The following is a 13,065-nucleotide window of genomic DNA, read 5'->3' on the forward strand; positions in this document are numbered from 1 at the left end:
CTACTCACTACCCTCATTTTACAAATGAGGAAATATAGACCAAGAAAGATAATTTGCCCAGAAGTACTGCTAAGTGTTGAGGATAGAATCTGAATCCAGGCTACCAGACTTCAAAAATCCAGCACCTTAGCCACTCTGCATGTGTGTTCAAATCCTACTGCTGACACAACCTTTCAAATAACTTGGCCCTAGTAGGGCCTTCCCCTACTGTAAAAACAAGCTTCCTTTCAGCCCTATATCTAACATCTGGTTTAAAAAAATTGAAAACCTGATGAAAAATGCTATGAGGACTCATTTTTTTCTGAAAAGAAAATACTCTAATATCTCTACTAGTTATCTTTAACCAGTGCCAACTGGTTAAAACTTATCATCTCTGCCAGTTATTTAGTCATTTTCAGCCATGTTCACTAAGTGATTCCCATTAGGGATTTTCTTGTCAAAGATACTGGAGTAGTTTGCCATTTCCTTCAGCTTATTTAGCAGATGAGGAAACTGAGGCAGACAGGACTAAGTGACTTGCTTAGGTGATACAGCTTTAAATAGATCTCTATGTAAATGACTATGATTTCTGTGTTAAGAGAACAAGAAACAGAACAAAAATAAGTCCATGTCTCTTGTCTCAATGCATGCTATGCTGTTAGTCAACTACAACTAGTAGGAAGCAAAACCCAAAATATTTACCTCATGGTCTCTTTTTCATTGGCAATTAAGGGAACATCTTTTACCCAAAAACATAGCATGTATATCAGGCAAAAAGAGGCCCCAGTCTGCGAAGATGGATAGGTATTGTACCCACACTGATGGGATCATCCATCACTCAAGTTATCTCATCCACACCCTGGGTCAATGTTGGCTGTTTCTCACTATTTTTCTGTGTTTGTACATATTGCACTTCTATACTATTACTCTGCTATTTTATTAATAAACAAGTATCATTATAAACTTTACACTATGTAAAAAAGGTCATTGCACCCTCAAGGAAACACAATGAATAACTCCATACAAAGATATAAATTGTAATTTCAGAATCTACTGAGATAAAACTGTCTCATGCATGTAATGTATCTTTAAAAATACCCAATATAGGTATTTTTATATCCTTACCCTTTTACAGCTCATTACAAAGGAGCCATCAATCAGTTCTATGGCATTTCTAAAACATTTTAAATGAGCCAAAGTGGTTTCTTATTACACCTCAGTCTTCTCCCATTACTCCTTTCATTTTCAGTTCTGAAACCTGGATCGTATTTTCTAGCCAGATGCTACATACCATACTGGGGGGTGGGGATGGGAGGTTAGGAGACATTTCTCTCAAAATAGCCCCCTTTTGGTTTAAGGCACAGGAGGCTTTTCTTAAACTTATCATTACAAAAAAAATCAAATTACTCATAAAACAGGAGCAAAACTTTAGGGTACTATTTAATTTAAAAATATTGTAGGATGACTTGAAAAACAATCTCATCTTTCATTCTCAGTGTTATTTCCTCAACACTTTGCATATGAAATACTTAGTGAAAGTGAATTAATTAATTCCTTTTACCATAATTTGCTCAGGTTGAAAAAAGGAAAAAAGTGAATGACTAACAATTAGCTGGTCCACAGACTTTTGAAATTTTAGAGATGCATACAAAATATACACATAATATATATATAATGTAGACATATGTACACACACATATATACATATACATCTCATCTCTAGAAAGAAGGGGGAAAAACAAAGAGAGAAGAGGGGAAGGGAGAATGAGAGGAAAAGAGAAAGGAGGAGTTCTGAAATTCCAGAAAGCACAAGTATTCAAGGGAGGAAAAACCTGCTTCTTTTTTGTTCCTAGGCTTATAAAAGCATAGAGCAAAAAGATTGGGAAAATGCAGCTTAGTTTATGTGCAATGGTATACTTTTAATTTTAGTAATCTAATGTAGTTATACCTTGGCAGCAGCAATATTGCAAATACATCAAATGTTGAGCATTCTGTTCTCAGAATTATGCATTAAACAAAAAGAGAAGAGGAATGAGAAAGTGATAGAAAAGTCAATTGGCCCAATTACGAATTTTACAGATAAAAAAACTGAGACTCAGGGAAAGTGATTTGCCCCAAGGCCACACAGACAAGCAGCAGAGCAAAAGCATGAAGCATGGTATAGTTCTTGTCCTGTGGAAGCTTACCATCTAAACCAAAGGATAATGGTTCAAATTTACATAGTGCTTTGCTGTTTCCAGGCCTTTCCTCATTATGCCAAGTATTATTTATGCTAATTGAAGTTTCAAGTAGGTGATGCCAGAGGACTCAAAGTTTTATGTGGTTGCTGTTCATTTGCTTCAGCTTTATGTGACTTCTAACCCAATTTGTTAAATTTCTCAGCAAAGATCCTGGAATGATTTGCCGTATTCTTCAGCTCATTTTACAAATTAGGAATCTGAGGTAAACAGGGTTAAATTGACTTACTCGGATTTACAAAGCTAAGTGTCTGACACCAGACTACAATCTTTTTCTTTCTTTCATGACTATGACCTCTTACAACAGATTCTTCGGGTTGTATTCCTTACTGTCACAAAAATAGTCAGCAATGATTGAGACCCCATTAAATCTCTTTATGTCATGTTATTGGTTGTGTGCTTGACAGTCATTATTATATATTTGCCAGAAAATGAATTTCCAGAATTTGAACAAAAAAAAATTTCAAATAAATCTTTAAGACAAAATCTGTTATCTTTTTTAAAGCAAGATTCTAATTCTTTTTAAATTAACAAACTAGGCACAGAGAAAACAAATTCTGAAAGTCTCTTAATTGAGGTTATTCTTAATTTATGTTAATTTATTCTATTATTTTTCATTATTAGTTATATCATTCTATTAAAAACAACCTATCTTGTAAGTTCAAGTATCTCAATTTGCCTTACACTACTTTTTATATGGCATTTAGGCAATGTAACCTGAAGGAAATTACCTGAGTCAGTTGTGTTTTTTCTAAAAAGTAATGAACTCTAATTCCTAGCCCTGCCATTTAATTTCTCTGACATCTTGGGGAAGAGTTGTTGTTAACCTATTTAAGAGTCAATTTTCCCATTAGTAAAGTGAACATGATTTATACACTGTCTGGTAATTATGAAAATGCTACACAAATGTAAGTACTTTTATATCATACAGAGACATATTAGACCTCAATTAATTTTTTTCAATAGCATCTTGTAATTAGACTATGGAGTAAAAGTATAAAATATTTGATTTGTTCATTTTTTTGGCCACTGATGACATTTTATCTATGTACACAAATACATGAATATGAGAGGGGAAGTTTTTTTAAATTTGTCAGCCTGGGTGAATCCCAGTGTGGAAAATCCCTCCACAAACAGATTGCAACCTGGAGATTTGTATATAAGATAGATACAGGTTAAGCTATCAGCCTAGTGTTATTTATCTAGCAAATAAAAGGAAAGATTTAAACCCAGAACTTTCTGACTTCAGACATACCATTCTGTGGACCATTAGGAGAAGAGTTCAGATACCTATACATACATAAGTCATATAGCGCCCGACATTTTACATCCTTGTGATTATACTTAAAGCAAGTTATCATTCTTCTCCATTTTATAGCTTAGATGACTAAAGTTCACTCAGGACATTGTAGTGAACTGCTTCCCTCCAAGGACCCACAGTGATCACATTGGGGAACCAGTCTTTCCCCTCCCCATTTTTTGGATTACAATAAAACCTATGAGCAGCTCACTGAATGGCCCAAAGCCCTTGTTCATGAACAACAGAAGTGCAGTAACACCTTAGCTAAATGGAGAGGGAAGTGAACCAGGACTGCAGGGTTTGAATCCCTGTAAGAGGCCAAACTATGATCAAACAAGTAGTTTTCTTAGAGTTTTTGGTTGTGCATGAAATTAGCAAAAAAAAAAAAAAAAAAAAAAAGCATGAAATTCAAGAATTCTCTTCCCCCTTTCTGGTCAGTTAAATGGCACAAGTAGATAGACATTTGCACTGGGGAGTAAGAATCAAGTTTAAACCTAACCACTTAACTATTTTAACCCTGGGCAAGCTTCAATACTTTCATCTGCAAAATGAGAATAGCAATTGCACCGACATCACAAGGTTGAAAATAGAAAAAACGTATTTAAACGATTATAGTGATTATTCTCACTTTTAAGACTTCTGCTGCCTAGGCAGTCATTTGCTCTCTCAGGGTCTAAAGGGAAGAGCTGAGACCTGAATCCTCACTGATTCCAAAATTGAGATCTTCCCCAGCAGGACTCCAGCACCTTGGTCTATAACACTAGGGGAGGGGTGTCGGGATCTTTCCTTTTAACTTCACAGTTTCAGAGTGGTTGGAATTTTGGAGCTGATCTAGTTTAACCAAAACGAGGTGGCGCTGTGGCTGAGACTGCCGGAAACATGGCAAAGACCCTAGTGCACAGCTTACTTTCCAGTGGTGTAACCTTAAAGCACTTCCACTTCCAATGACGTTATGAAGCTCAAATGAGTTTTTATATAAAACCTTGAGTTTTATATAAATGACAAATCCAGCTAGAGAGTGTGTGGTTAGCTTTAATTCTCTATTACATAATTATATTGAATGTGTTATTTCATGTAATTATGATTATTTGTTAGCTTTTATTAAGAGAAAACCAGGAAAGATAAGATCACAATCTCCCAGGATCTTTGTGGGGAATCAAATTGCATGTGTGTGTGTGTGTGTGTGTGTGTGTGTGCTTGTGTGTGTGTGTTTGTGTGTGTATGTGTATGTGTATATATATATATGTTATACACACATATGTGTGCATACCTATTTATATTAATTTACATATACATCCATTCTACCCATATACATACATATAACATATACACATGTACATATAACATACACACTTTAATTCTCTAGCATATAAAACCATATTATACATACAATTATAGGATTGTTATTATTGGCTAGCTTTAATTATTGAGACACCCAAGAAATTTTCAAGAGATTTATTACCCAGTCACCCTGGTAAGGTCACCTATCTCCCAGGATTTTTGTGGGAAATCATATATATTCTCTCACACACATATAAATAGAAGGCATATCTATATATGTATATACAGATGTACATATACACATCTTATATTTATATATACACCATCTTACCCATATATCCATATATGTACATATGCATATAACATATATACACAATTTAATTACTATATAAAATTATATTGTATATGCAATTATAGGATTATTATTTACTAGCTTGATAATTATTGAGACATCAGGAAACTTAAGAGATTTGCTCAATTATCTATAACCTAGGATCTTTGTGGGAAATTAAATTGCATGCAAACATTCACAGCCATATATATATATACACATACATATGCATGCATACTTTAATTCTCTTGTATAAAATTCTATTGTATATATAAATATAACATTATTATTTTCTAGCTTTAATTATTGAGATACCCAGGAAATTTTTAAAGAGATTTGCCCAAAGTCTTCTATCTCCCAGGATCTTTTTGGGAATCAAATTGCATATGTGTGTGTGTGTGTGCGTGAGTGTGTGTGTGTGTACATACACTTATACCCACATATACATATATACATGCTTTATATATACACATATATACTCACACACATATATAACATATATGCATTTTAATTATTATATAGAATTATATTGTATGTACAATTATAGAATTGTTATTATTTGCTAGCTTTAATTATTGAGACATCCAGGAAACATTTTAAGAGATTTGCCTAAAGTCACCTATCTACCAGGATCATTGTGGGTAACCAAACTGCATGTGTATGTGTATGTGTGTGTATATATATACACTCACCCCACACACATATACTTTATATATATCCATACAATACATACAATATGTTTAATACATATACACTTTAATTCTCTATTATACTGTACATACAATTATAGAATTATTTGCCAACTTTTGAGATATCTAGGAAATTTTTAAAGAGATTTTCCCAAAGTCACCTATCTCCCAAGATCTTTATACATACACTCACACCCACATAATACACATATATACCCACTTCATATATGCATATAGACACCCACATACATATAACATATATACACTTTAATTTCATATTATATACAATTATATTGTATATACAATTATAGGATTGTTATTATTTGCTAGCTTTAATTATTGAGACACCCAGGAAACTCTTTAAGAGATTTGCCCAAATTCTCCGTTAAGGTTACCTATTTCCCAAGGTTGTGGTATAGAGACAATAAACAAACAAATGTACATACATATACACGAATGTACATATATACACACATGTATTTTTGTGTAGGTGATAAAGATGTACGCACATTTTATAGAAGTACTTATATCATTATGATTATTTGCCAACTTTAATTTTTATTAGAGACTCAGTAAAGTTAAAGAAACTTGCCCAAATTCATTCTGGCATGGTTACATATGTCAGAATTGATTATTATGGGGTTATCAAACGAGGCGTCACATACACCCATGTATATACGTATGTGTATGTCTCTATATATACACACTAACTTTAGTTTTCTAATACAAATATATAGAATATATAACGATCATTTGCTAGTTTTATTAAGAGACCCACAAAGTTTAACCTTACCCCCAAACCCAGACCGCCCCTTCCCTGTGAACACACCCCTTTCTCTCCTCTGCACCACGTTTTCCCCGCCTTGGAGCCACCACCCTTCACACCTATACTAGGCACTTTGGACAAAGATCAAACCCCCAGGGCGGCCAACCGACCTTCTTACTGAGGAGAAAGAGGATTACTAGTCCTCAATTGGCCGTCCCCGGTTCCTCCGCGATGCAAAGCGGCCCGAGCCTCCCTCCGGGTGAGGAGTGAGGGAACGCTCAGCGGGCCGCCGTCGCACCTCTGAGAACCGCGCGGGGCCCGTGCTGCTCTCGGCGAGCGAGCCCAAGGTGGTCTGGGAGGGGCCTGAGGAAGTTGGCAGGGGGTGTCGCAGGGAAGCAGGGGTCCCGTGGGAAGGGGAGGCATCTATGGGAACCCCAAAGCTACGATAGGCAAGGAGGAGTAGGCTCACCGCCGTCGAACCCTTCTTTACCGCCTCTTGCGCGTATTCCACTTGAAATAAGTGGCCGTCGGGAGAAAAGACGGTGATCGCCCGATCATAACGGGCCGCCATAGCAGCACGAAGACGAGCCGAACCCTTCTGTAGATGATCCTTCGCCTCTGGGGCAAATAGAGCAAAAGGAGCACCCGCCCCATCCGCTGCTGCACGTGCGAAAAGCCGAGTTCCACGGTCCCGGGAGCTCCGTGCTAGCCTTCAGGCGCGTGCCTTATGAAGCTGAGGTCGCGCTCCGGCGTTTTATAATCTTGTCGCCTCCCCGCCCCCCTCATCCCCCCGTTCCCTCTCTTCTCCCGCTCTTCCTCTTCCTAGATCTGCCCCTCCCCCTACCCTCTCGTCTCCCTATGGTTTGGTGCCACTTTGTTCAACTATGTTGCTTTTTGGGGGGCGGACTCATTAACAAAAAAATGCACGTGAAACGAAAGCGCTTTAACCAAGTAAATCGTTATCATGAAGAGGAAGAGAAGCGCGTTTGCATCCCTTCCTGTATTTCTGCGTCCTACAAATAAGCAGGTGGGGAAAGGGATAAAAATTTGCAGTCGTTCCCATCCAGGCGGGCTGGTGAATTTAACTAAAAGAAAACATTTCATTAAAATATTAGGCGTGTTACGGAGGTGAACATAATGCTGAGTTGCTTCTTTCTACACACCCTGTTGAGTAGAACACGCCTTCCTCCTTAAGAGCACCCCCTTCTATCCCTAACTACAAGTTCGAGAGCTCCCTAAACTAAAATTGGCCTCCCAACTTTGAGATGCTGTGAATTATCCATTATTAACACCGGCATTTAGCTGTAGTGTTTGCATGTATTCGGAATTGTTCCATAATTACCTACATAGTTTCAGAATGTGTAATATAACGTCGGGAAAAATAAAAATGCGTTGTTAACTTTTTTTTTTGTTCTGTTTTGTTTTAGTTCAAAGACAATCTGCCTTTTTTTTCCCTCCACAATAAGGAGGATCACATTTATAACTCATATACTGCTTGCCCCTCTCAGTCGGAGGAGGGAGGAAAGAAAAAACTGGAGGGAGGGAGAAAGATTTTGGAACTCAAAATATTAAAAAAAAAACTTGTTGAGAAAGATTGAAAAAATAAATATTTTTTAAAACAAAGAGAGAAGAAATACTAATTATCAATAACCACCTACAAAATTGTTTAAGCTCTCTAATATTATACAAATCAAAATAACTGAGATATCATTGTTCAACTGTTAAATTGGCAGACAGAATGTTAACAGCAATACTTACCTATAAAAATTTTCATAGCAGCATTGTTAATAATAGCAAAAAAAGTTAAAGAGCAATTTGCATCCCATAAAGAATAGTTGAGCATATTATGGTTTATGTATATAGAGAAAGAGTATTGTGCTATGAGAAGTTTTAAAGTATAAAGAGTCAGGAAGACATGAAATGATACAAAATGAAAAAAAAAGCAGAATTAGAACATAGGCACTGAGTGTCACAGTTGTTTAAATAATAGCAAGAAAATCTGGAAGAACAAAAGCACAAAAAAAAAGTTCAGAAGGGTACACAGAAATAAACGATTTATTTTTGTTACTCTCATTAGATTTAATCTGCATATTTTTAAAACCTGTAAAGAACTTACATTTTTGTTATTGTTGACTACCAAGTTTAGAATTTTTTAAAAAGTTAACATTAAGTTGAAGAAAATAATTAATCTTAAATGCATTGAGTGAATTAACCTGTCATCTTAGTACTTGGTCTGAAACTTTATTTGCCCAGGAAAGTGCTAATAGCTTTCATTTAGGTAAATCTCCTATCTTGTAAATTAAAACAAACTCCAGTTTCCTTATTGGTGGCAATTGCAAATAATGATGATAAAAAGGAAGAAAAATGCTATAAATTCAGGGTAAATTAAGAAACTTGCAAAATATGACTTCAAAGATAAGTCACATAAATGAAATTAATAGACATTTTACCTATATCCTATTTATCATCTACAGAACTATGATTTCATTTTTGAATTTTACTTTTAAAAAAATCTTTAAAAACAAATAAGTATACGTGTACCAACAAAACAAGAAATTGTAATCTAGTAGTTTTTTTTTTGATTCAGAACTTTTGCCAAGAAGGGATAGAGAAAAATAATTGTTATTAAAGTTTTCTTAAGAAACAAGCCATATATAGAGAATAACAACCCAAAACTAAAATAATGACATTAAAATAGCTACTATACAAAGTAGTAATAAACTTGCCTGAATTATAAGCTAGTATTTTGAGAGAGGAAATATTTTCCCACCTCACTCTTAAAAATAGTTTTTGCATAGCATTTCCAATCTTTCTGTTTGAGTCCACTTGCATTTTTGTTTTCTTTCTCAGATTATTTTTACCTTATTTCCAAATCCGATTTTTCTTGTGCAGCAAGATAACTGTATAAAGATGTATACATATATTGCATTTAATGTATACTTTAACATATTTAACATGTATTGGTCTACCTGCCATCTAGAGGAGGGGTGGAGGGAAGGAGGGGAAAAGTCAGAATAGAAGGTTTTGCAAGGGTCAATGCTGAAAAATTACCCATGTATATGTCTTGTAAATAAAAAGCTATAATTTAAAAAAAAATAGATTTTGAAGTAATTTAGCATCAGAAAGGCAGCAAAACACAAGGCCAGTTTATAAAGAAGAACCATATTTAGAAAATGTAGAGAAGAGACTTTGCAATTTGGAAGGCTATTGCCCTTATAATTTTTAACCTGATCTATGCCATTAACACTTTGGCTAGAGTATTTGAAGATAAGCAACAATAAAGTGCAAGCATTTAATGTGAGAAAAGTGAACATACAATTTGTGGTTTTCTCAAATTGTTCAAGTAAATAATCCAGATATAGGTACTTAGTAATTACTGAGTATCCATCTTTCAATAACTAGGAAACTTTTTTCAATTAATTTTTAAACAGTCTTCCTTCTTTTCCTTCTACCTTTTCTTTCCCTTCTGAATTTAAAAAAAAAAGAAAAGAAAAGTAAAACAAAGCCTTTATAACATAATGACATGCAAAACAAATTTCTCTACTGGCTGTATCCAGAAAAAGATGTTTTTTGGTTTGTTTTTTTTTCCATCACCTTTCTCTCAAGAGGTAGATAGCATATTTCATTGTGAATCCATTTTTGTTTGTGTGTGTGTGTGTGTGTGTTTTTTTTTTTTTTACAATCTTTATTTGTTCTGGTTCTGTTCAATTCATTTTATATCAGTTTATAAAAATCTTCCCAGTTTTCTCTGAATCCATCCCCTTCATTTTTACAGCTTAATATTATATCATTTTATTTCATATGTCTTATATAACTTGTTCAACCAAAAAATTATTTATTTTTAATACAAATTGCTTTATGAATCATGTTGGGAAAGAAAAATCAGAGCAAAAGGAGAGAAACCATGGAAGGGGGGGAAAAACAGAAAAAAATTAACATAGCATGTGTTGATTTACATTCAGACTCCTTAAGTTTTTTTTCCTAGATGCAGATGGCATTTTCTGTCCTGTCTATTGGGATTACTGTGGATCACTGAACCACTGAGAAGAACCAAGTCTTTCATAGTTAATCATTACACATTCTTGCTGTTATTGTATATTCCTGGTTCTGCTTGTTCCCCTCAGCATCAGTTCTGTAAATCTTTCCAGGCCTTTCTCAAATCAGCTTGTTCATCATTTTTAATAAAACAATAATATTCCATTGTCTTCATATACCACAGCTTATTCAGTTTTTTCCCGGTTGATGGACACATTTCATTTTCCAATTCTTTGCTATCACAAAAAGGGCTACTACAAACATTTTTGCACATGTGGATTCTTTTCCCACCTTTATGATCTCTTTGGGATGCAGTAAAGACACTGCTGGATCAAAGGGTATGCACAGTTTGGCAGCCCTTTGGACATAGTTCCAGATTGCTCTCCAGAATGGTTGGATCACTTCACAATTCCAACAATGCATTAATGTCCCAGTTTTTCCATATCCCCTCCAGCATTTATCATTATCTTTTTCTCTCATTGTAGCCAAATGAGAGGTGTGAGGTGATATCTCAGAGCTGTTTTATTGCATTTCTCTATAATCAATAGTGATTTAGAGCATTTTTTTCATGACTATAGATGGCTTTAATTTTGTCATCTGAAAATGTTCATATCCTTTGATCATTTATCAATTGGGAAATGTCTTGCATTCTTATAAATTTGACACAGTTTTTAATATATTTTTGAAATGAAATCTTTATCAGAAATACTTCACATATTTTGGGAAGCATCTTCAGTTTTCATTTCTTTACTATGAATATATGTGTGTGCGTACACACACACACACACACACACACACACACTTCTATTTCCTCTTGATTTGATTTCTTTTTAGAATCTTTTTAGACCAGACATATAAAGTTATTGGCAGAAGTATTTTTGTATTGTGTTAAAGATAAACAATGAATAGAGAAGAGGCAGCTTTAGAATAGTGAATAGAGAACTTGTCTTGTAATTAAGTTGACTTAGGAGTCAAGTCCTCTAATATACAATGGTTATGTGATTTTCAGTCACTTAATCTCTCAGTGTCCCCAGAAAACATTCTAAGGCTATAACATTATAAAGAAATGCCAATAGGTAATGGTAGGGAAAATCCCTGTACTGTATCTCTCCACTCAAATGCAATCACAGTTCAGATCAAAAACACAATAAAATAACTAACATGTAACTGTCACTCTCAGGTCTATGGATCTTTCCCTCTTGTAATTACTGGTTATTCATGTGAAGGTTTTCCAATTGTGCTAAGTTTAAATAATCAGAACTCTTAGAAGGAACAGTACTTCATTAAGAAACTCTTTTATTCTGAAGGAAAAGCCTTTTTCAAAAAAAATTACATAGATAATTCAAAACATGACCATTTAGTTTAGAGAACTGTGCTGGTGGAGGGATTATCCATTCTGATGAAACTAAAAATTCTTGAAATATTAAAATAGGCAATCTGGTGCAGTAAGAAAACCTTGATATTTTGAGTCAGAGAATATGGGTTGAAATTGCAGCTCTTCAACTTCTTTGAGACCTTAGATAAGATATTTGACCTCTGTTTGTTCATTTGTAAAGTGATAGATATGAAATATAAGGCCTCTAATGAAATTTCTAATACCAAATATAAATCCTATTATCCAAAACTTAGAAATAATATATAAATAGGGGAAAGGAAAAGTATTAATATTTGAAAGAGATTTCTGGTATAAAGGAAAACATTTTGGTCTTTATTTTTCTAGGAAAGGCACATCTTGTTATGCTTTTAGCTTAAAATGTATTTGCTTGGACCTGTACTATTTAATATTTTTATTAGTGAGTTGGATAAAGGTATAAATGATCTGCTAATCAATTTTCCTGATGACCCAATGATAAGAAATGTAGTTAATATTCATTACTCAATCAGCTAATATTGATTAAATACTTACTATATGCACTATATTGTGCTAAGCTCTGGAAAAGAGACAGGACCTAAAATAATCCTAACAGTGTGAACTATTGGACTAAAACCAATAAGACTACCTAGCTAGACATGTTAAACATATTTTGGATCACTTGCTATTTAGGGGAGGGGATGGAGGGAAGAGAGGGAAAAAAATTAGAACACAAGGTTTTGTATTTTGAACATTCACTACAGTGAATGTTGAAAATTATCCATGTATACATTTTGAAAATTAAAAGCTTTAATTAAAAAAAAAAAAAAAGACTACCTAAGTAGATGGTGCTAGGTCTTGAGTTAGGATGACATGAGTTCAAATCCAGCCTCTGACACTAGCTGTATGACCCTGAGTAAATCAGTTAACTTCTAGTGTGCCTCAGTTTCCTTATTTGTAACATGGAGATAATAATAGCATCTCCCTCCCAGGGCTGTTTTGAAGATAAAATTAGACAATATTTATAAAATTCTTGGTAAACCTGAAAGTGCTACATATATGTTAGTTGTTTTTAACTATGGTGGTGATGATGATG

At 34.4% G+C, this 13,065-nt stretch overlaps 1 protein-coding gene across 1 annotated transcript in view; it reads right to left on the minus strand.

The window, feature by feature from the left end:
- PSMA8 (proteasome 20S subunit alpha 8) overlaps positions 1-7,359 on the minus strand; it is a 36,813-nt gene extending 29,454 nt beyond the window's left edge. Inside the window, exon 1 of the mRNA XM_051970315.1 lies at positions 7,053-7,359. Within this exon, the coding sequence (XP_051826275.1) occupies positions 7,053-7,154 (102 nt within the window). The 5' untranslated portion in view covers positions 7,155-7,359. The remainder of the gene's footprint in view (positions 1-7,052) is intronic.
- Between the last annotated feature and the right edge of the window lie 5,706 nt (positions 7,360-13,065).

Source organism: Antechinus flavipes, chromosome 1 (genome assembly GCF_016432865.1).
Source record: "Antechinus flavipes isolate AdamAnt ecotype Samford, QLD, Australia chromosome 1, AdamAnt_v2, whole genome shotgun sequence".
NCBI lineage: Eukaryota > Metazoa > Chordata > Mammalia > Dasyuromorphia > Dasyuridae > Antechinus > Antechinus flavipes.